Source organism: Martes martes (assembly GCF_963455335.1).
Source record: "Martes martes genome assembly, chromosome: 9".
Taxonomy (NCBI): domain Eukaryota; kingdom Metazoa; phylum Chordata; class Mammalia; order Carnivora; family Mustelidae; genus Martes; species Martes martes.
The window spans coordinates 120,231,869-120,254,596 of record NC_137896.1 but is presented as its reverse complement, the minus strand read 5'-3'; the positions used below and the strand labels follow the sequence as shown (position 1 = coordinate 120,254,596).

At 38.6% G+C, this 22,728-nt stretch overlaps 1 protein-coding gene across 1 annotated transcript in view; it reads right to left on the bottom strand.

Annotated features, from left to right (window-relative positions):
• Positions 1-22,728, bottom strand: part of DNAJC27 (DnaJ heat shock protein family (Hsp40) member C27) — a 30,359-nt gene that overhangs the window by 5,508 nt on the left and 2,123 nt on the right. Inside the window, exons 2-6 of the mRNA XM_080813889.1 lie at positions 16,338-16,420; positions 12,536-12,605; positions 7,879-8,043; positions 7,102-7,224; positions 1,551-1,711 (exon numbers count right to left, since the gene is read on the bottom strand). Coding sequence (XP_080670015.1) covers positions 1,551-1,711; positions 7,102-7,224; positions 7,879-8,043; positions 12,536-12,605; positions 16,338-16,420 — 602 coding nt within the window. The remainder of the gene's footprint in view (positions 1-1,550; positions 1,712-7,101; positions 7,225-7,878; positions 8,044-12,535; positions 12,606-16,337; positions 16,421-22,728) is intronic.

Sequence of the window (22,728 nt, the reverse complement as noted above, 5' to 3'; positions counted from 1 at the left end):
CACAATTCTGGTATTAGCTAACAAGAATCATATTCTCCCTCTCTGAAGAAATTCGAATTGCCAGAATTCTTCTCCAAAATAACAAATGTATTAACAAATACATTTACAAAGTAACAAATACATTAATTCTGCTGAAGATGAAGATTTTCTTAAAGTTCAAGAACAGTAAACATGATATTGAACAAACATTAAAACTCTTTATACCTTCAAAATACTGTTTCTAGGTTCTGCTCGAATGTGATCACTGCCATACAAAATTAGTTTGATAGACCCAGAGAAAGAGGTAAGAGGAGAACACGTTTATGTTGGTCAGTGATAGAGAACTTGTGGAATTCCCGTGTATTTTGGTAGCTTCCAATTAATATAGATAGTAAATAAATAAGGAACCTGAAGTTTCTTTTTCTTTAATAAACACTGTACTAAGTTAACTATAAGTTTCTTTCTTTTAGAGCCAATCTCCCTTGGAGGTAAACAGAAGATGTTAGAATGAGACTATGGAAATCCCAAAGGACATTTAAAAGATGCCAATTAACTGTGCTATTTACACAAGATCATCTGAAATGTTCGTGTGTTTAAAGCCTTCTCTGTAAGGCCTGGCAAGTCGAGGTGACCAGTAGCTGTTTTCTTCTTCCCCTGCCCTCTTGCCTTCTGGGCTTGAAGACAGGCTAGGAGACCAAACTGGAAAAGAGAAACTTAATGCCATTGGTATCAACAAGATGTTTCAACACGTACTTTTGTGTGCATGTGTGTGTGAATCAAGGTGACAAAGTAAAAAGGGACAAGGTTGGGGAGGAAAGTTATGGTGCAAAATAAAAAAACCTGAGAACGCTTACAATTACAATAAAAATCATAATATGTACAGTAACAGAAGCGTTCTATTGTTAAAAATTATATAATCATACCGAACAAGGATTTATTCTTGCACAAGCAACAAAGAATAGTGATTGTATTTGTCTTCCTCCCAAATATTTCTTTTGGCTAAAAATAAAACCATTTAACATAAATTCATACACAGACGAGGACCTAGCAGGATTCTGAGGGCCATAGAAAGAGACAGAGCCAGGCAGACACACAGTGTTCAAGGTCAAGAACCAATTCTACCACTAACTCCTAGGGTCCTTGAACATGTGTTTAGTCTCGCTGAATTCCAGTTTTCTCACCTATAAAATGAAATGTCTGGAGAAGCTGCTAATATCCTTTTCTTCTTCTAAAATTCTATGATTTAAGATTTCTCTTTTGTAAGGTATTTTTTTAAGGTTACACTTGCTTCAAGGCTCCTATTCAACACAGACAAAAGCAGAACACACCATTACCGAACGTATTCATGCAAATACACTGCAGAGTTCCTTCATCGGGCCACTGTGTCCTCTACTTTGTTTCTCTGGCATTCAGTTAATTCGCTGAAGAAAAGTTATTACAAAAGCGAATGCATTTCCACACATCTTCATATTTCCAGTCAATGACAAGAAGATATATCAGACCTACGATGTTGACAGCTGAGTTCTTCCCCAGGACAGAACTTGGAACTAAGATCCTAGAGTACAGCTTACCTTGAGGCCCCAGGTTTGACTCCCAACATGTCCCAACTGTCTTTACTGTTTCGAATTCTGCGAATGGTGTCTGCTTGTTCTTTGGTGAAACTAGCATTGCTATTCGTGATAGGACGTTTCCCTCCATTTTCACATAAGTCAACTATGGATACATAAAAGGTCTGCAAAAAGAAATCATCCCAGAGGAGAACTGATTTTATGAAAATAGGAATTTCTTTTAAGCATAACTTAAAGACTTTTAATATATTACAATAACTTAAAATTCACCATAAAGCAAATAGATAGTTTGGAAGGTTTTTTTCTTTTATCTTATAGGTGTGCTTATGTGTATATGCACATGCTTGTGTATTTTTTTAACACACAAAAGTATAAGGAATAAACTTTAAATGGCTCATAATCTTCCTCTCAAATAACACTCTTGAGGTTAAAAGGTAGTCGGTGAATACTGTTAGAAAAATTCAAATAGTAAATGAAAGTGTAAAATGAAAATTGTCTTTCTGTCCCTCAAGTTCCTCTCCTTGAAGTAACCATTGTTAATATTTTTTGAGTATCTTTCCAGAAAAATTTTCTATCAGAATACCAGCATATCGGGGGGGTCTGGGTGGCTCAGTGGGTTAAAGCCTCTGCCTTCAGCTCAGGTCGTGATCCTAGGGGCCTGGGATTGAGACCCGCATGGGGCTCTCTGCTCAGCAAGGAGTCTGCTTCTGCCTGACTCTCTGCCTACTTGTGATCTTGGTCTGTTGAATAAATAAATAAAATCTTAAAAAAAAAAAAAAAAGAATACCGATACATCCATCTCTACACTCAACACTGACATAAGAGAAAGCAGATTAAACGTACTGCTTAGCTCCTCAAACTTTTTCACATAAAAATACAGAGGCACCTGGCTGTTTTAGTTGGTAGTGTGCAACTCTTGATCTTGGCATTGTGGGTTCGAGCCCCATGTTGGGAATAGAGATTACATAAAAAAAAAATCTTTAAAAAAAATACACCTTGGACTCTTTCTCTAAAGAGAAAGTGCATATAGACACTTTCTTCATCTTTTTTAATGACTATTCAGTATTTCACTATGTGACTGTATCTTAATTTATTTAACCAACTCCCTATTTCCCCAATTGACAAGTCAATTATTTCCAGGTGTTGCTATTACACACAGTGGTTTAATGAATACTGTGTGTGTGTGTGTGTCTATGTGTTTGCATACTTGTGGAGATACTGCTTTCGGATAAATTCCTAAAAGGAGAAGTACTAAGTAACAGTGTACAGGCATTTTAATTTTTGATTTTGACAACTTTCCTACAAAATGACTGTGCCAGTTTACAGCCCCATCACAGTGTCCGACACACTATTTCTCCATCCCCTTGTCACTATGGGGCATTCTCACACAGCTTCACTTTTGCCAAATCTATGCATAGCACACAGTTTGGATTTAAAGTTTCTTTAAGTGAAACTGAGTGTCTTTTCATATGCTTAGTGCCTTTCCTTTTTCTCTAAATTGTTCAGATTCTTTGCCCATTTTTTTTGATGTTTTTCAAAGCGAAAACTATTTTTTGATCCTACTCATAGTTCGGTTACTATTGTTAGATAACTTTCCTCAAAAGACTCATTTAATACACTATACTGCTCTCAAATTGACACATCTCCTCTTCCCTCCATCTCTTTTTAAATCTCTCTTCTTTTTCAGATATTTCTATAACTCCTGTCATTGTCCAAAAATTTTCCATTTCTCTTAGACTCCTCCTCCTTATCTCCAGTAATAGCTAATAGACTTGACAACCTAAACAAGAAGCCTGATTTGTGAGGAGGGCGCCAAAGGAAAAGCCACTAGATACCAAGACAAAAGACGAGTTAATGTGATTAGTCTGTCTTACTCTCTGCTCACAATGTGAAAAAGACAAAACTAAGTTCCTTTCTGACATAAGGTGTCTATGAGTGTATAGGAAACAAAGAAAATATTAGTTAAATTGAGCCAGCAGGAAAGCACTGCTTCTAAGCGTTTGCTTACATAGTTTGTTGTGTTTTTTTTTTACATTCCTTGTTAGCCTGTTTTTAAACACACTGTTTTATCCCTGAGAGCTACCCAAGATTTATCTGAAAGGATAAAAGCAACCTAAAAGTCATCACAGTTCACTGATGTTTGCTTCTGCTCTGTATCAGTAAGGTTTTCTTCTAGTTTATCAGTTAAACTAAAATATAAACACTCCCAGATCTCTGAGGACACAAGCATTCACTCATAACACACATGGTTTAGAAGCGCCAGCTGTGGTGTGGCGTACAGAACAGGAGAACTGAAGTCAAGGGTCTGTTTACATTCCATGTCTGACTTCCAGCCATGACGGAGTGACAGGGACTGGGCTAGAACTCCTGCCATAAACTGCTATGAAAACGGACAGATAGAGGAAGCAACTATTTCCAGGTAGTGGACAACAGCAAGCACAGTACTGACCCTCGGTTTCTACCTGGAGCCCATTTCCTGGCCACGTCACAGAGAGCTGGTCTGAGCAGTCCCACAGTCCCACTGAATGAAAGAGACAGAGATCAGAGTTTAAGGATCCTGAAGGGGCTGGAATCTGCAGAGCAGGGCATTGGAGAGGAAGGAGAAAGGCAGGATTGGGCCCCAGAAGTCCATGTGAGGGTGCTCCACTAATCTGTAGCTGCGGTCTAGGATATAAATACACAGGGTGAGATCACCTGAGGCTGACCATGGGATTGAGAAGAGAACCAATATACTAGAAGTCTAGTGGTGCTTCGGGAAAAGGCATTCCAGGAACAGTACAGTTTGACCTTGCCAGAGTGCAGACATTGCTTACTATTTCATTAGTATCCCGAGTATCTAGCTGAGACACCACAGAAAGACTATGGCTTGGTAGTAAACTCATCCTGACAAAACCGAAAACCAAGAGCTGACAAGGTCTAAAAGGAGACAGAATTTGAAGGCTGAATTCTACCAAATTAGAAAGGCTTAGACAACAATTTGGGCTTCCTTCAGATCCTTGCTATGAAAGCAAAAAACCAAACCCATGCAAATTCAATGTAATCTCTTGGTAACTGCCTGCTGAAATAAGAACCAATATTCTGCTGAGGAAAATAAAGAATCTAGAGGCTCTACAATGTATTATCGACAGTGTCTTGGTATTCAATCAAAAATCACTATTCATACAAAGACACAAGAAAATATGATCCATAGTCAGGCAAAAAAAAAAAAGAAAAAAAAACTGCCAACAGAAACAGGGCCCAAGATGATTCAGATATTGGACTTAGCAGACAAAGACTTTAAAGGAGCTATTATAAATATTTCAAAGAGATAAATGAAAATATAGTCTTAATAAGTGAACAGATAGAGAATCCCAGCAGAAAACCAGGACCTACACAAGAAAATCAAATGCAAATTCTAGGACTGAAAAGTAAGGAGTTGAAAAATTAACTCAGATTTAAAAGCAGCTGAAAGTCAGACCAATAGAGACTATGCAATCCAAAAAATAGAGAAAAAGGAAAGAAAAATAACATAGTCTCAAGGACTATGGGACAAAATCAAATGGCCTAATATACATGTAACTGGAGTCCAGAAAGGAAATGAGTGAAAATAAACTAAAAAATTTTTTAACAAATGATGATAAAAAACACCTGCTTAGCTCTCCGAGAAACTCAACAAACACCAAGCAGGATAGATATAAGGAGAATCACATCTAGTCACACAGTCCAAAGCCAAAAGCCAAAGATAAAGAAAAACTCTTGAAAGTGGCTAGAGGGGAAAAAATCCCCAACACATTATGAACAAAAAAACAAGAGTACAAATGGGTACTAACATCTCATGAGTTGCAAGAGAGGCCAGAAGAGAATGGACCAACCTCTTTAAAGGGCTGAAAGAAATTTAATCTTCAACAGTCATTATTTATACCCTTGGACAAGTCACTTCAGTACTCTTAGATGTTATAAAATCTGAAATGAGAATAAAACCTGCTACACACTAAATCTCAAATGAGATGAAACATGTGAACTTCTCCAGAATAGTAAAACACTATTCAAATGATCAAGTACCGTTATTGCACAAAAATAGGTACAAACTCACATAGGTTCATGTACTCAATAGAACAGGATGTGGCAAGCCAACATCGACCTTATTTGGTCTTGAAACAGAAGCTACTGATGCCCGATTCAAACTGTCAGCCAAGGATGAAACCTGTCTTCTAATAGGGGCAATGACATCTTAAGAGAAAGAAATTCAGCATAAAAGATTAAATAAAATCCCACTCAATAATTAAGAACAACTCTTTACAGTATAGCTACATTATTTGAAATGCTAAAAATTCCCAAAATATCAAGATATATTCATAAGAGAAAAAAATGCATAATTCATGTCACCACTTACTTCCAAATGTATCTGTAATCAAGAGTTGACTTTATAATTTATTATTTTAAAAAAAGCCTTGTTCTGGGGGTGCCTGGGGGCACAGTTGGTTAAGCACCTGAATCTTGGTTTCAGTTCAGGTTGTGATCTCAGAGTCATGAGATCGAGTTCCATGTCAGGCTCCCTGCTCAGCTCGGGAGTCTGCTTGAGTTTCTCTCTCTCCCTGTCCCTGTGCCCCTCCTGCTCACGCTCTCTCTTTTTCTCTCTCTCTCTCTAAAATAATAAATCTTCTTTTAAAAAAAAAAGGTCTTGTTCTGGGCACCCAGGTGGTTCAGCTGGTTAAGTGTCCAACTCTTGATTTTAGCTCAGGTCATGGTCTCAGGGTTGTGAGCTCAAGCCTGCACTGGGCTCCGTGCTGGGCATGGAGCCTGCTTCAGATTCTTTCTCTCCCTCTGGCCCTCCCCCCTCCTTCTCTAAAAAATAAAATAAATAAATAAATAAACCTTGTCCCTTAAAATCATTCAAGATTAGTAATTTTTAAAAAATCACCATCCATTCAGGTTGCAATATGAGTACATCCTTCTATTGTCTACTTGGTGGGTAAGACCTTATTTTTATGTGTGATTGGCTGGACTCTGCAATGCCAGGCTCCTATTCTCTAACTGCGCCCCTGCGATATAGGATTATATCAGCTATGGCAAGGCAATTTCGCCAAAGTAATCCTTCCATCTACCTATTCATGCAAATGTAACACCATTAACCAAAGGTGGTTCTCAAGAAAATCTTTGTTCTATTATGAGTATATAATAACTGTTGTTAAACTTGATGATCATCAGAATCACCTGGAAAGCTTTTTCAAAATATAGATTCTCGAGCTCCAGCACAAGCACTAAGCTTCCAGGAGTTCTGGAGCCTGGAAATCTGTATTTTTAAGAATTTCCCAAAGTTATTCTGATGATCAGCCAGATCTGGTCTCAAGTACACAGCAGGCAGATACCAAACACACACACACACACACACACACACACACACACACACACACACATTTTCTCTCTCTCTCTCTCTCTCAATCTTTTTCTCACCAGCTTCTGAAAAGAACAAGCTTATTCTAATGAGAAATTCCTATTACATTTTTGCTTCTCATAATTTAAACTAAAATTTGGCATGGTCAGCCTCGGAACAAACAAAACAAGGCCAGCTTACCTGGAACATCTCATTGATTCCCTCTCCAGTCTGTGCAGAAGTTTCAAAGTACAGGAAGCCTTTGCTTTCGGCCCACAGACGCCCTTCACTTTCATCTACACAGCGGTGCTTGGTACAGTCAATCTGAAATAGAAAGTTGGGGTGCAGAGAGAAGACCCCAACCTTGACCCACTAGCACAAGCCCTGTGAGGTCTTCATCAATCTTTTACTGAGGCAAAAACTACTCTTAAATGAACTCCAGCACCAGTATATACAATTACGAGGACCAAAAGAGACAAAAAAAAAATTGCCAATATTGAACATAGACTGATTTTCTATGGCAAAATGACAAGTGCCTGCTCCCACACTTCCCACTTTATCCTCGAAGAAAACTCCTCACCTCAACTTCACCTCTGTGAAAGTTGGCTTAATGATGTCTCCCACACTCAAGTCTGCTTTCCATTCCTTTCCATAATCCACACAGCGCACCTAATTACTGTCCCTTCTCTAATCAAGGCCAGAGTGTAATTATTAGGATCCCCTTCTCCTGCTCTGTCACTAATACCCTTCCCCATGTATAGCACCAGAAAAAAAATGGATAAATACCCCAACATACGGGAATTTGTGTTTTTATTCTTTATGTTTTAGGGATGTATGTTTTGAAAATCTGTTGATTCCTATAGTACAGAATAAGGATTTCTTTTTTTTTTTTTTTTTCATTTGTTCCCCAAAACTCAGAGCTGCACTCTTCCCATAATGGATCCGGAAAGTTGAGCATACAATGTCCAAAGCAGTTACCTTGTTGGCACACACTGCAAATACAATATTTTCCATGTTTCCGTGAGGTCCAAGATCCTGCTTCATCTCTGCCAGCCACGCATCAAGGGCGTCAAAGGAATCTTTCTGCCCAACATCATAGACCAGTATTACACCCTGTGTATCCTTGTAAAACTCATTACGAACCTTCACATAAAAGAACAGATGTGCATATTGGAGGTTTTGTGATTTTATACTATATCTCACAGTCATTAACATAACAAAGGGCATTCTTTTGTGCATACATAGTATTTGCTATTGTATCTCAATATCTACTGGTCTTTGGAGGACTTTTTATAAAATCAAAGTAACATGATAAGAAAAACCCTACGAGGACAAGGTCTTGTGATGAAAGTAACAGCTTCCTGCCTCAGCCCTTCTCACCTCCAGCTCCACTCCCTAGAGGCAATCCATCTTCAATTCTCATTAGTAGAGCTTAATATAACACAAATTCGATAGAATAAAGCTCTTCTCAGGAAGAACGAAGAACTTCAGGCAAAAATGACACAAGCATCAGCAAGAGGTATGGCTATTTATGTACCAGAGCCTGGAGCAGGCTCCCCGGGATGCTGGGTAGAGCTTCCCTGACTCTAGGGTCTCCACACTAACTTCAGAACTCCAAACTCAGAGCCCCAGTGGTGTAATGGCTCTAGAGTCAAATCTGGGGTCACTCTTACTTATTAGTTGTGTGATTTGGGGCAAGTCACTTAACCTCTCTGCGTCTCAGTGTCCTCATCTATCAAATGGGGACAGTACTACTTCCTTCACGGGGTAATTCCGAGGATTACATGAGATGATGAAGGCAAAGCACCTAACGGTGCCTGTGAAACAATGTGTATTTGCATCTTCTGCCTGCCTTCCTCACCCTCCTCTGATGGTCCACCTTCGATATTTTTGCTAGAAATGGCAACTCGCTTCTGGGGCATATCTATAATTCTAGGAAGAGGCAGCACGAAGTATAGGGCACATGAAAGTGGCAGAGGAAGGGTAAGTCGAGTGGGTGAGGAGTAACACTGACAGACCAGGGGTTTCAGGCCAAAATTCCAGTAAGAACCTTGACAGAGGCCATGTATTACTCATTCGTCTCAGAGAATTCCAGTATGCACACACCCACGCCAGTCTGTTGTAAGAAAAGAAGACTTCTTACACACATCAGGCATGAAATTTAGGTTTCTGAGTATAGACAGACACCTGGGCCAAGAAGGCAAATGTCTATTAATTTGTAGAAACAGAAGCAGTTATCTCCTAAATTAAAACCAATTAAATCAGAAAGAATTAAAGTGATGAACAGCAGGAGGCTTCTCCCCTCAGTTCTCAAGGTCCTCAGCCCACCTGCAGAAGTGAAAATGGGCTTCTGCCTCTTCCCCGAAGAGGAAGAGGCTTGGCTCTTCCTTGCCTTGGCTCCCATACGCCACGTTCTCCAGGTTCTTTCTTGTCTGGTCTCTTACCAACTCCTCCTCTCTCCATTGCTCCCACTCCAGCTGGCTGCTGTAATTCCCCTAATCCCATCCCAGGCCCACAGCCTTTCTTTTTCAGTCCTTCCTTCCAACTCAGACAACATAACCACCTGCATAATTTCAACTGGGAGAAGCTCCAAGGTGAGCCTTTTCATCTGTGCTTCCAGACCTGCGCTTCTAGTTAACTGTAGACTCTCCCGGCTCAATGTCTTGCTGGAATCTCAAATTCAATATGTACAGCAGGAAGCCCTCCAGCTTATTCCTTCCCAATCTTTTCCTTCCCTTGAACTTCTAGTGATGAAAGGAGCACACCATTCTCTGAGCCATGTGGATTGAAAGTCTAGTGTTCACCTTTGCTGCTTTCCTCTTCTTTTTCACTCTACAGGTACAAACAATCCTGTAGGGCCTGCCTCTGCCAGATTTCCTGCACCTGTCACTTCCTTTCCATTTCCATGTGCCAACATTACACTACCTCTTGACTTCTACTGCAAGAATTTTCTAAGTAACCTCCCCAGCAACATTATACACATTGCATATTTATCTTTTCAAAGGCCCGGTTCAAAAATTCTTTAGTGTTTCCCTACTGCCAACCCCTTAAATTTCAAATTCTTTTAACTGGTGTTGAAAGTTTCTGATCAGTCCCCCACCAGCTTCCCAGTCTTTTCCTCCTCCTAGTGTCCTTCAAAGTGGATAATCTCTCATTCCCTAAACCTCCCCTGTGCCTCTCTAACTCCATCTTGAAACAGACACCTCTTTATCTTTAATCTTTCTAGTTTAGCTATGACATTGCATCTTTCATGGAGTTTTTTCTGCCCCACACCTATCATCTAACCCCCAACCCCTGCCAAACAGAATCTAACCCCTATATCCCTGAAATACCACAGCCTTTGTGCTTCTAGTAGTGCTCATATTTCTTCCTGTCTGGTTTTATAGTTGGTAGCATATACAGCTGCCAGTAGGCCGCAAGTGACAGGCATGTGTCTTGATATGTCCATCTTTGTGTCAGCCAACAGGGCCTACCAGGTGTAAGTATTCAAGACATTTTAAATCAAGAGCTGAATGTAGAGAATGTAAGCAGAAGCCAAAGAATTTCAAAATGCAAATTATGCTATCCAGAGGGAGATTTGCGTGTAAATAGAGGTTTAGGCAAGCCTCATGGATTTCTCTTTCAACTGACTCAAGTTCAAGTCTGGGCTCAGCAACTGGCTACCTCTGTAATCTTGAGTAAGTGGTTTTACCACCTCCAGTTTTGGTTTTCCCATCTGTAAAATAAAAAAGGAGAAGCCTCAATGGTCCCCCACAGCTCTCTTATTCTCAGCTCCCAAAACAGCTCTCTGATGTTAGTCCTAGAAGTCTTGCAGCATCCAAAGTTTAATTAAGTAGGATGCTAAGGGAATTGGGATTATTTCTTAGAGCAGAGATGGTAAACTTTCTAACTTGTAGGCCACAGAAAGCTGTTAGTTTAATATCACTCGGGCCTCAAGAATTTTCTAGACTGTCTAACTCATACCAGCAAGTCCCAGAATGATGTGTGCATCAGTGGAAGCAAAATCGCTGTTAAGATACAGGCCTGGCATTCCCTCGCGGTCCTCTCTTTGACACTTTCCTCTGAGAGTGCTCTCTCACATGCTAAGCAGACGGGCCTCTCTCAGTAGGCCCTTTGGGTAAACCTGTCGAGAGGACAGATGACAGTAGTAGCTTCAATGGAAGACAGGCCTCCAGGATGGGGGGAAGTCAGGGATCATGACAATGGCTATGGACGCTTCACCCGCTGTGTGCTGAGCAAAAATATACTTTGGTCAGTTTGGGGCTTAGGGAGAAGATGGCTTTGGTCTTGTCAAAAAGGAGGGTTTGAGCTACAGACAAGTAAGTATTTGACAAAAAAAGAAAAAATCAAAGCTATTCAGAGAAAAGTTACGTCAGAAGTGGTGATTTCAAGAAACTTCTATTAATTATACTGTTATCTTTTTGAGCTGCTGGGGGAAAAAGCTATTGTAATTTCAGTTTGCATTCATAAGACATCTAGTGTCTAATGACAGAAAGTAAAGGAACTCTCAGCGTTTTTCACTAGACAATATCTGGAATGTTGTGCTCAGTTGTCATCTCCCCATTAGCTAACTAGAGGTTATCTACAAAGGATGTTGAGAAGCCTAGCTGGGGCAGGACTAGGAAATATTTTACCTGAAAAGGAGCAGATTAACAAATATTAGAAAGGTTCCATTGTAGAAGCACAGACTCAGTCTATGTTGTTCTAAAAACAAGGCCAAGATCAATAGTGAAAGTCAAAGGAAGGCAGCCTTCAAAAGGGCGTTTTTTTTTTTTTTAAAGATTTTTATTTATTCATTTGTCAGAGAGAGTAAACACAGGCAGAGGCAGAGGGAGAAGCAGGCTCCCCGCTGAGCAAGGAGCCCGATGTGGGACTCGATCCCAAGACCCTGGGATCATGACCTGAGCCGAAGGCAGCTGCTTAACCAACTGAGCCACCCAGGCGTCCCTAAAAGGGCGTTGTTAATCTAGAGTTTTTAACGGTGAAAAGGATGAACTTGTGAGGCAGTGTGACCCATCACTGGAGACATTCATTCTCCAAACTATTACAGTCTGTACCACTCAAAACTATCCTGTGTATCACATCATCCCTGGATTCCCACCAATCTACGTAATTCTTACTTATCCATCAACGCTTAATTTAAATGTTGCTTCCTTCAACAAGACTTCCTGTCCTCCCAGATACTAGGCTAGATATTAAATGCTCCCAAGCATTCTGTCATTTGTTTAACATCTGTCTTCTCTGACATATTTATGTTCCACGAGGACAGGGACTGTGTATTACCAGCGTCCAACACAGAAACTGGCACACTGGTATGCGGTGAATGAATGACGACCATCGATCAGGAATGTATAAAGCATAAAAGCAACAGTCCTTTGAAATTTAAAATGTCTTATCTAAGTGTTTGAAACATTAGCAATGGAATTTCCTACCACTATCTAGGGGATGGAACAAAAGACCAACAGGTTTCCATTCAGTTAAGGCTCAGAAAGGAAGCCACACCCACCAGCTAAATTCACCTCATTTTATACATGATTTGCATACTGGTAGTTTCTAATAACTTGGGATCTTTCCCTAACCCACTGACAATACTGGACAATACTGGATGCAGATTTTCTCATAAAGTCTTTCTTACCTCATAGAAGAAGGGATGGCCAGCCATATCAAAGATGTTAACTTTGATTTCTCTGTCTCTGACTTGTACCCTGAAATGTTCAAATGGAAACAATTCCAAAGAAGGTTATGGCTTCTGCATTCCCATTGAAATCATTTATGTCATTTATTAATTTTAAGAAGGTATGTGTATGAAATTGAAAAGAGGCTTTCTTAGTGCCTCTTCTTGATAACAGATAATCATTACAACAGAAGCTGGTAATTTGGCAGATCATCTTGCCCTCCTTATTTTCAGAACACTGAGCCCACTGTAATAAGCGCCCTAATTTACCTTCCGCTTACCTCAAGATGCTTCAGTCCGTACCCCTTAACTAACAAATGGTGGCTATTACCATGAAACTAAGAAAACTGATGTGGGGCAAGTAGGAGTGAGAGGAAGGAAAACAAAATATTTTATTTCACTTAGGAAGACATCTTAATTACTAGTGGTCATGCTGGGTTACCACGCAGGACAATAACTGTGTGATCTTCATTGAGCAAAAGCAAGTCAACTTGTTTTCAAAAATTTTTAAATAGAGAAAAGAACAAAAAGGAAAAATAATAACCTTCACATTAGAATTAAATACTGTTCAACATGGTAGCATATTTGCATCTGGACCTTTTTATTTTTTTCCAGAAAAATCACTACTGGCAAATAAATTAATGAAATATTGTATGTACTTCAAACACTAAAGAAAAATACAAAGATGAAAGTTTAAAATTTATCCCAAATCCTATCACCCAGAAAAAACCTTTGTCAATATAGATGAACATCACTGCAGTCTTCTTCTGTGCATAGATATGACTGATGAGCATAAGTATTTTTTTATAAAAATGGGATTATGCTATTTTAAAATAAAAAGTATGAAATGTACTTGTTATTGAATTTAACAAAAGAAAAGGGAACTGAAGTGAACTAGAATTATTGAACTTTAAATATGTTTCCTCATCGCAAGAAATATTTCCTAAAAGACCCCTCTAAGTTAAGAATAGGAATTATTCGCAATAAATTAACAGGGTAGAAGCATTATGTTTTTAAGTGACATGTTTCAGTTTACACAGCATTGACATGAACCCCTCCTCCAGGATACAAGGACATCAGTACTAGTTCTCATTGTCCCTGTACTACCTCCTGGTTTGTTTATTGTTATTATTCCCTTGTCCGCATCTATAACATCCACTTTCTATTCTGAAATCACAATTCCTACAGTTGTTTTATATTACTTGTAGACTTAAATTAAGCTAACCACTAATCATTTCTTTATTCCTGAATTTTCTACCATATTTCATCAATTCCAAAATGCATATTTGCTTTCATTTTAACATCTGTGAAATCAGGATCCATCTTACAAAAGAGGATGTGAGAACAGCAAAACAAAATAACAACAGAGCCTGAGAGCATCTGGAGAAGATCTGGTATAATAATTTATACTAGAAAATTTTGCCTTAAAGAGATAGCAGCTGAGAGAGGATGTAACTAAAGGCCATAAAATCAGGAATGAACAAAAATGTATTCACACACTGAAACTCAAAGAGGTTAATTTAATTCAGATGCCAGACAGAGGCAATTACTTTAAGAAAAATGGTAATTCACTACCTCGAGGTTGTGCTTTCCTAGATTATGGCCTGAAGACCACCTGTATCCTTATTATGAGAGACCGTTAAAAATGCAGATTCCTGTGCCCCATCTCAGACCTGGCAAATCAGAATCTTGATGGGTGGGTCCTAGGAATCTGCATTTTTACAAACTCTACAAGTAATTCTTCAGCATGCCGGAATTTGAGCTTCACCATGTTGGAAACAGGGAGGATGGAATGGGTATCCATTATTTTGACTATCCCAGAGTATTCCCCTTTCCTCTTGTGGTTGTGGTTCAGATGGGTTCGGCTCTACGTTCTTAGCGACCCCACTCTGTTGGCCAAAGCCAGCTGAGCTGGGGAAAGGCACCTGTCCCCACCTGGACAATCAAACCTTCCCTGGGATTCTTTCTTTCTTTCTTTCTTTTTTTTTTTAAGATTTTATTTCTTTACTTGACAGAGAGATAGACGGCGAGAGAGGGAACACAAGCAGGAGGAGTGGGAGATGGAGAAGCAGGCTTCCCGCTGAGCAGGGAGCCCAATGTGGGGCTCAATCCCAGGACCCAGATCATGACCCAAGCTGAAGGCAGCCACTCAATGACTGAGCCACCTAGGTGCCCCTTCCCTGGGATTTTTAAACTTGGTATACTAACTTTGGTCCGTCTCTGGAAGTAAAATTCACACTGTGAGTCTGAGATCTGCTGGAAGCCATGTAGAGGAAGCTATAAGGTGGAGAGAGATGTAGTAAATGATGTGGCTCTATTCTGTCCCTGGTTCCAGCCATCTCCAAGGCCCACCATCCTTATAACTGGATTATGTGAATTTATTAATATACTTTATTTATGATGATGATGATGATGATTATTTTGTTTGAGCTGGTTTGACTTGGGTTCCTCTCCTGATTCACCATGGGACAACCATCTTTCTCCCAAAAACTTTCAGCCCGAAATAGAATAGTCTGTTGACTAAACGACCACAGTTCTATGGTATAATATGGTGATACTCATTTCTTAGGGGAATAAATTAGCTACTTATATGGATTCAAAACAGAACCGCCTTAAACAGGATCTCCTGCCATATCACTGATGAAACTCTGTGTCCTGAAGTACAGATACACCCACCACTTTAGTCCACCTTCTTGAAAGTTGCCCTCATATTCTAATCTTGTAAACTTCCTCTTCAGTCCTATCTTACCTAATAATACATAGTTTTTGAGTATCTACTCTGTACAAGCACTGTACCAGGCACTTGGGGATGACTTATACTAATAGCCCCTTCTTTGTGGAGCTTATAATCTAGCAGGAGACATTTAACATATAAAAATAGTGACATGTGGCAATTTATTCTAAGTACCATAAACAGCATAGAAAAGTTTAATATTGCTGTCATTTGCAACCAAAAAGAGTCCTCACTAATAAAGGAGGTATTCTAAGACCTCATGGGAACAAGATCATTTCACGTCTTGAAAAGTCTGACAGATGGAGAGATGAGGGGAAAGGACATTTCAGGTGGACAGAATAAATAATGACACTGAAACAGGAAAAATATGAGGACAGTGGGGCAGTGTGGAGGGAGGGTAAAGTGTGTAAAGGAATGAAACAAGAGGGAAGAAGAGGCAGGTTAGGGCCAGAATATTAAGTCCCTGAAATTCCACCTTCGGGAGAGTGCTATACACCTCAATTCTATGCACTGGCAGTATTATTTCCTGCTAATGTAATCCTATCTCCCCAAGCTCAATCCACGCCGAGTCATCTCCAGATAAATCCCCACTTCTTTCCAGTTTTACTTCTCTCAGATCATTTTCTAGATACCAATAGGCTATAAAGATCATAAACCAATAAATGATGTCGTCTGGTAGAAAATTTTCCACATAACATTTAGACTTTTTAGAAAGAATATCTCAAAATGCTCTATAAACACATCTGCTAATAGGACCCATTTATACAAACATGTGTCATAAAAAGGTACATCTGTCAGTTGGGCTTTATATTAACTTGCTCATTGTTGTAGACCCTATACCTAAGGGAGGGCTTGGCAAAAAAGAATGTGCTCAGTTATGAACAAATTATATGATCACTACATTTCTGTAAAGGTCTCTTATTCCTATCTTTCCTGATTTATTTTCAGAGTACCTATTTCAAGACACATCATTTTATAGGAGTTCAAAGGTCTATGTAACTTACAAGCCCAAAAAAACAATGTACTTACTTTGTGACTCCATAGTCAATTCCAATGGTTGCAAGATATTTAGACACAAATCTTTTCTCACAGTATCGTTTTATAATACAGCTCTAAAAAGGTAAAAAAATAAAGGCTTTTAGTAAATACACTCTGGAAACATACAAAATAAGCACAGTTCTTCATCATGGTTTCTTCACTCACTAAAATGAGAGAGAAAGCATTTTCAAAGAGCCAAAACAAATGCTAAAAGTGAAAATTTTAAGGAAAAATTACTTAAATATTCTTCCCTAACACCAAACATGTTTTCAGTTTAGTTCTCCATCCTTGTGCTCTCTTCTTTTGAAGACTTACTCTTATGCTTTCAACAATACCACCAAAACGTTTAGCATTGACCTCCCTTCTCAAAAGCACATCTATACCTTCAATACTAAGACTACTTTCTACTTGGGTGTCCTGCTGTTACCTCAAATTCGACATGTCCCAAAATGGCTTAATCCTATACATAAAAACAGTTCATCCTGCTGACATCCTGGTTCTTTTTTTTTTTTTTTTTTTTTTTTTTTTTATTTATTTGAGATAGAGAAAGCATGAGAGAGAGAGCACAGGTGAGGGTCAAAGAGAGAGGAAGAAGTAGGCTCCCCGCTGAGCAGGGAGCCTGATGTGGGGCTCGATCCCCAGACCCTGGGATCATGACCTGAGCTGAAGGCAGACGCTTAACCGACTGAGCCACCCAGGCGCCCCTGACATCCTGGTTCTGTTAATACCACCATTTTCCCAACCGCAGAGGATCAGAATATTAAAGCCATGTTTGATTCTGAGCCTTTCTAAACCTTCTGAAGGTTTCCTGCCTCCTTCTCATTCCAATCCCCACTTACACATTTTTGGTTTAGATTCTCATCATCTACTAGACAACGGTAGGAAATTCTTTATTGGTCTTTCTGCCTTCCTTTCCTCCCAACCTCAGTCAATACGGCACACCACTGACATTTTTCACTTCCCTAACTCAAAAATAGTCAGTGGTTTCTCAGTGCCAAGTTTGAAACCCAAATTCCTTTGTCCTTTATTTAAGGTCCTCCATAATCTGGCCCTAATCTGTATTCCCTCTCTGAACTCTTCTAATACAAACTCTCCATTTCCGCAAAACTCCTGGACACCTGACTTCCTAGCTTTTGTCATGACTAGCCCTCTAGTTGGAATGAGCTTTCTCCCTTCTTTCCAAATCTTAACTTGTCCTTTAAGGCCCAGCTCAAGCTCTGAGCTCCAGGTTTTAAGAGATCTTGCCTGCATCTGAACTCTTCCAATACTTTACACACATACTAATATACACACATATATTACACACACACACACACACACACACACACACACACACCAGCAGTCACCCATGGCTTTGTATTGTAAGTTATCATTTTGCATGTACATATTCACATTATCTCTTCAGCTAGATGGTAAACTATTTGAGGACAACAAATGCTGGTATTTTACTTCTATCTTTTTGCTCATGCCATTGAAATTTGCTCAGTGACATGAAAACCAATTTTAAAAGACTTGTATATTAATAACAACCCTTAGCACTCAGGAAACGTACAATTTACTTGGGAGTGCTAGTAACGGAGTTTATTTTGCTCAAATCCTTCCCCGATGAATGTTAACCTAAATTAAATAGGATACTTAATTTAAAAAGCAGTTAATAAGCTTACTGTGAACTGAAGGAAAAATTTCTTTGGAGTGACTACTGCTAAGAGGCTATACTTTTAAAAGCATTTTATTGCTGGAACGCACTTCACAAATATTTTCTCTCACAATGGCTTGGGAAAATGAATATAGCCTTTTCTAAATTATTCATGAGATTAAGAGGCCTGGCAGTCCTTTAACTACAGTACACTATTTAAACACTAGTTATAAGTATTTCACAAGACACATATTTAAGTAATTGTATTAATAACCACTCCCTATTACATAAATAGGGCTCCTGGTCCTTAGGCTCTTATAAGCTCTTATAAGTTAAATAACATAAATACAGAGAGAATGTTTTGCTCTCACTATTTTTCTTAAATAGATTTTTAGGTACTTTTCTTTTTTTACACAGATTCAGTTAAAATCTTAACAGGTTTGGGCCTCTGTTTTTAATAGAAGTTTCCAAAATTCATATGAAAGAACAACTATCTGGGAAGAACTAATCAAAATAGGAAAAAGAGGGGCGCCTGGGTGGCTCAGTGGGTTAAAGCCTCTGCCTTCGGCTCAAGTCATGATCCCAGGGTCCTGGGATCAAGCCCCACATCGGGCTCTCTTCTCCATGGAGAGCCTGCTTTCTCCTCTCTCTCTGCCTGTCTCTCTGCCTACTTGTGATCTCTGTCTGTCAAACAAATAAATAAAATCTTTTAAAAAAAATAGGAAAAAGAGGAATGGGGCAGGACAATAGAAAGAAGAGGGAACCTACCTTAATAGATATTAAAATATAGTCTGAAACCAATCAAGACAATATTATATTGGCATAAGAATAGACAAATAGGTCAGTAGAACAGAAGAGAGAGCCCAGAAATAGATCCTATTAAAAGAAGAGAGTTTAAAAGTGACCAAGGTGATATTTGAAGTTAAGAGGAAATGGGCGACTGGGTGGCTCAGTTGGTTAAGCAACTGCCTTCGGCTCAGGTCATGATCCCAGACTATCAGGATCGAGTCCTGCATCAGACTCCCAGCTCCAAGGGGAGTCCGCTTCTCACCTTCTCCCCTCTCATGTTCTCTCTCACTGTCTCTCTCAAATAAATAAATAAAATCTTTAAAGTTAAGGGGAAAAGAGTGACTTATTTGGTACAATGCTACTTACACAAGTTAGGCCTTTCTCTAAATACAGAATAATTCAGATGAATTTGTGATTTCAAAATTTAAAAATAAAACAATAAAAATTTCAGAAGAAAATGTGCACCAACACTTCTCGGCCCTTTGGCTAAGATCAAGTGCAAAAGAAATGTGCAACATATGTACAACCTTAGGGAAACATTTTCAACCAAGAAAGGAAACTCAAAAACCATAAAAGAAAGGACAGGAGTATGGGGGCGGTTTAGCCGGTTAAGCCTTTGGCTCCAGCTGTGATCCTGGAGTCCAGGGACTGAGCCCCTCATCGAGCTCAGCGGAGAGTCTGCTTCTCCCTCAGACCCTCCTCCCCCACTCTCTCTCTAATAAATAAATAAATTTAAAAAAAAAAAAAAGGAAGGAAGCAAGGACAGGCACAACTGAGTATATAAAAAATAATAATAATAGGAGTGCCTGGGTGGCTCAGTGAGTTAAGTGTCTGCCTTTGGCTCAGGTCATGATCCCAGGGTTTTGGGATACAGCCCACATTGGACTCCCTGCTCAGCAGAGAGTCTGCTTCTCTCTCTCCCACTCGCCCTGCTTGTGCTCTCTCTCTGGCTGTATCTCTCTACCAAATAAATAAATAAATAAATATTTTAAAAAAGAAATAATAATAATAACAAAAGCAATTGTATGGCAAAATATTTGTAAAAATATTAAAAGACAGTGACATATCCAGACAAATATTCATTATTTATATGACTGGCAAAAGTTATTATCTCTCATGTCCCTGAACCAGAAAAATTAATGACACATTATCCAATAGAAAAATGAATACAGAATATAAATATACAGAACAGCAAATCCAAATAGCCAATAAGCATATGAAAAGGTGCTCAACTTCATCTGTAATCCATGAAATGCAAATTAAAGTAATAATTCTCACTCACCAGACTGGGAGTCATTAAAAGAATGACACCACCTGTGTTGGCAGGGATATGAGAAAAAGGGTACCTCCATACCATATTGCTGGTAGAAACACAGTGTTTTGAAGAAGAGTTGGCAATAGCTATGAAAATTTTAAAATATGCTCTTGAACTCAGCATTCCAGCCCTGGAAATCTAGTCTATAGAAATTAGAAAACCAGTATTTACGTGTGTACACACACACACACACACACACACACACACACACACGGAGTATTTATTGCAACATTGTTTGTAGTAGGGGAAAAGCTGGAAACGACATGAATTCTCATCAACAGAGGAATGTTTGCATACTGTGGACTATATACAAATGAAAAAGAGTAGAGCTGTATCGGATTACTTGGAGGGATTATCATATCTATTGTTAAGACAGAGAAGTAAACTCCAAGAAGTATATATAATATTGTAGAACATTTGAAAACTCAATTCAACTAATTTAACAGAAAAATATTTATTAAATATAACTGGAAATCTGAAATTAGGGCAAGCTTCAAAGTTGGATGTTACAAAGAGTCTGACCCTAGAGGACACTGAGAACTGGACTGAGTCTTTGGAGTAGGTTGACTGCCAAGGCAGAACGCTGAATCAGATATACACAAAGACCACAGAGAACTTTCAGGATTCTCCCATAGAGAAGATTAAGCCCTTGGAAATCCCCTTTTTCTTACTGAATTTCTAGAACCTCTAAAACAATGCTGAGTAATAAAGGAAAATAGCAAGTATCCTTTTTGTACCTAATTTTAATGGAAATTCTTTTAATGACTCTTTTAATGACTTAGCATTGTACCATTTGCTATGATGTTTGCTGTTGGCTAATAATAAATATTGTCTTTCATATTTAAGTAGTTTCATTTTATTCTGATTTTGCTTAAAGTTTTTATTAGATTTGACTACTTGATTATATCAAATGTTTTTCCAGTACTGAAAAAATTTTCTCCAGTAGTCAGTTAATGTAACACATTATGTTGACGAACTTCTTAATATTGAACCATGTTTGCATTCCAGGGATAAACTCTCCTTGCTAGTAGGGAATTATTTTTGATATACTACTGAATGCTATTTGTTGATATTTAAGAAATTATACATCTCTCTATATTTGTGAAATTGGGATATACTTTTCTGTTTTGATATTCTATCAAGTTTTGCTAGTTAAGTTACCATGACTTCACATAATAAACTGGAGAGCTGTTCATCTTTTTCTTTGCCCTAAAATTATTTAAGTAACTGAAATTATATGTTATTTAAAGCTTAAATAAAGCTTATTCATGAAGCCATCTGATCCTGATACCTTTTAGAAGGATAAATCTTTTCATTGTTTTTCTAATTCTTCTTATGTGACTAGGAGATTGGGTTTTCTACTTTTTTTTTTTATATTTTATTTATTTATTTGACAGACAGAGATCACAAGCAGGCAGAGAGGCAGGCAGAGAGAGGGGGAGGAAGCAGGCTCCCTGCTGAGCAGAGAGCCCGATGCGATGCGGGGCTCCATCCCAGGACCTTGGGATCATGACCCAAGCCGAAGGGCAGAGGCTTTAACCCAATGAGCCACCCAGGTGCCCCTCTACTTCTTTTTGAGTCAGTTTTGGTCATTTATATTTTGCTAGGAAGTCCTTCATTTTCCCTACATTTTCAAATGTGCTTTTACAGAACTGGATGTAATATTCCCTAGTCATTCTTTTAATCTCTTCTAGTATGTGATTATGTCTCCCTTTCAGTACTAATCTTGTAATTTTTCATTTTCTCTATTTTCTTCTTAAATAGATTTTTTAAGGCACTTTTCTTTTTTTATTAATTTTCATTTTCCAAACTTTCTTTTGGTTTATTTTGTGACATTTTCCTAATGTCTTAGGTATTAAGTTCTTTTAGTCTTTTGAAATGAGATATACCATATTACAAAATTAACACTTTTAAGGTACACACTTCAGTGGTTTTTTGTACACTCACAAAGTTGTAAAACCATTAAGTTCCTTTAGTTTTTCTCTCTCTCTTCTTTAGAAATGAATAAGATAATGTGTTTTCCTTTGACTACAGGTTTAATTTTGTCCTGAAGTTTTCAGTATAGAATCTCTTTAACTGCTTTCTAGTTATTTTGTCATTTGTTTTGATTTACCCTTTGAGCCAAAGATTATTTACTAGGGTATGTCTTAATTTTTAACTTAAAATTGTTTATCTTTCTGTATTTTCCAAATTCTTTAAAATGAATATGTGTTACTTTTATAAGCAAGGCTTTTTTTTTTTTTTTTTTTTGAGAGAGAGAGAGTGCATGTGAGGGGAGGGGGGGGGGGAGGGACAGAGAGAATCTTAAGGAAGCTCCATACCCAGCATGGAGCCTGACATGGGGCTCAATTTCATGACCCCGAGATCATGACCTGAGCCAAAATCGAGAGTCAGATGCTTAACCAACTGAGCCACCCAGGTGCCCTGGCAATTTTTTTTTCTTTTAAGTTACATTTAAATCTTTGATCCACCTAAAATTCATTTTTGAGAAAGCAATGCAAAGGAATCCACCTCACTCCTAAACAGTAAATAGTTGTTGCAGCAGTTCTTATTAAATGGTCCCTACTTTCTTACCACTTTACTATATTTGTTATAAATTTGTTATGAATTTCCTTATGTGTTTGGATTTATTTCTGGACTCC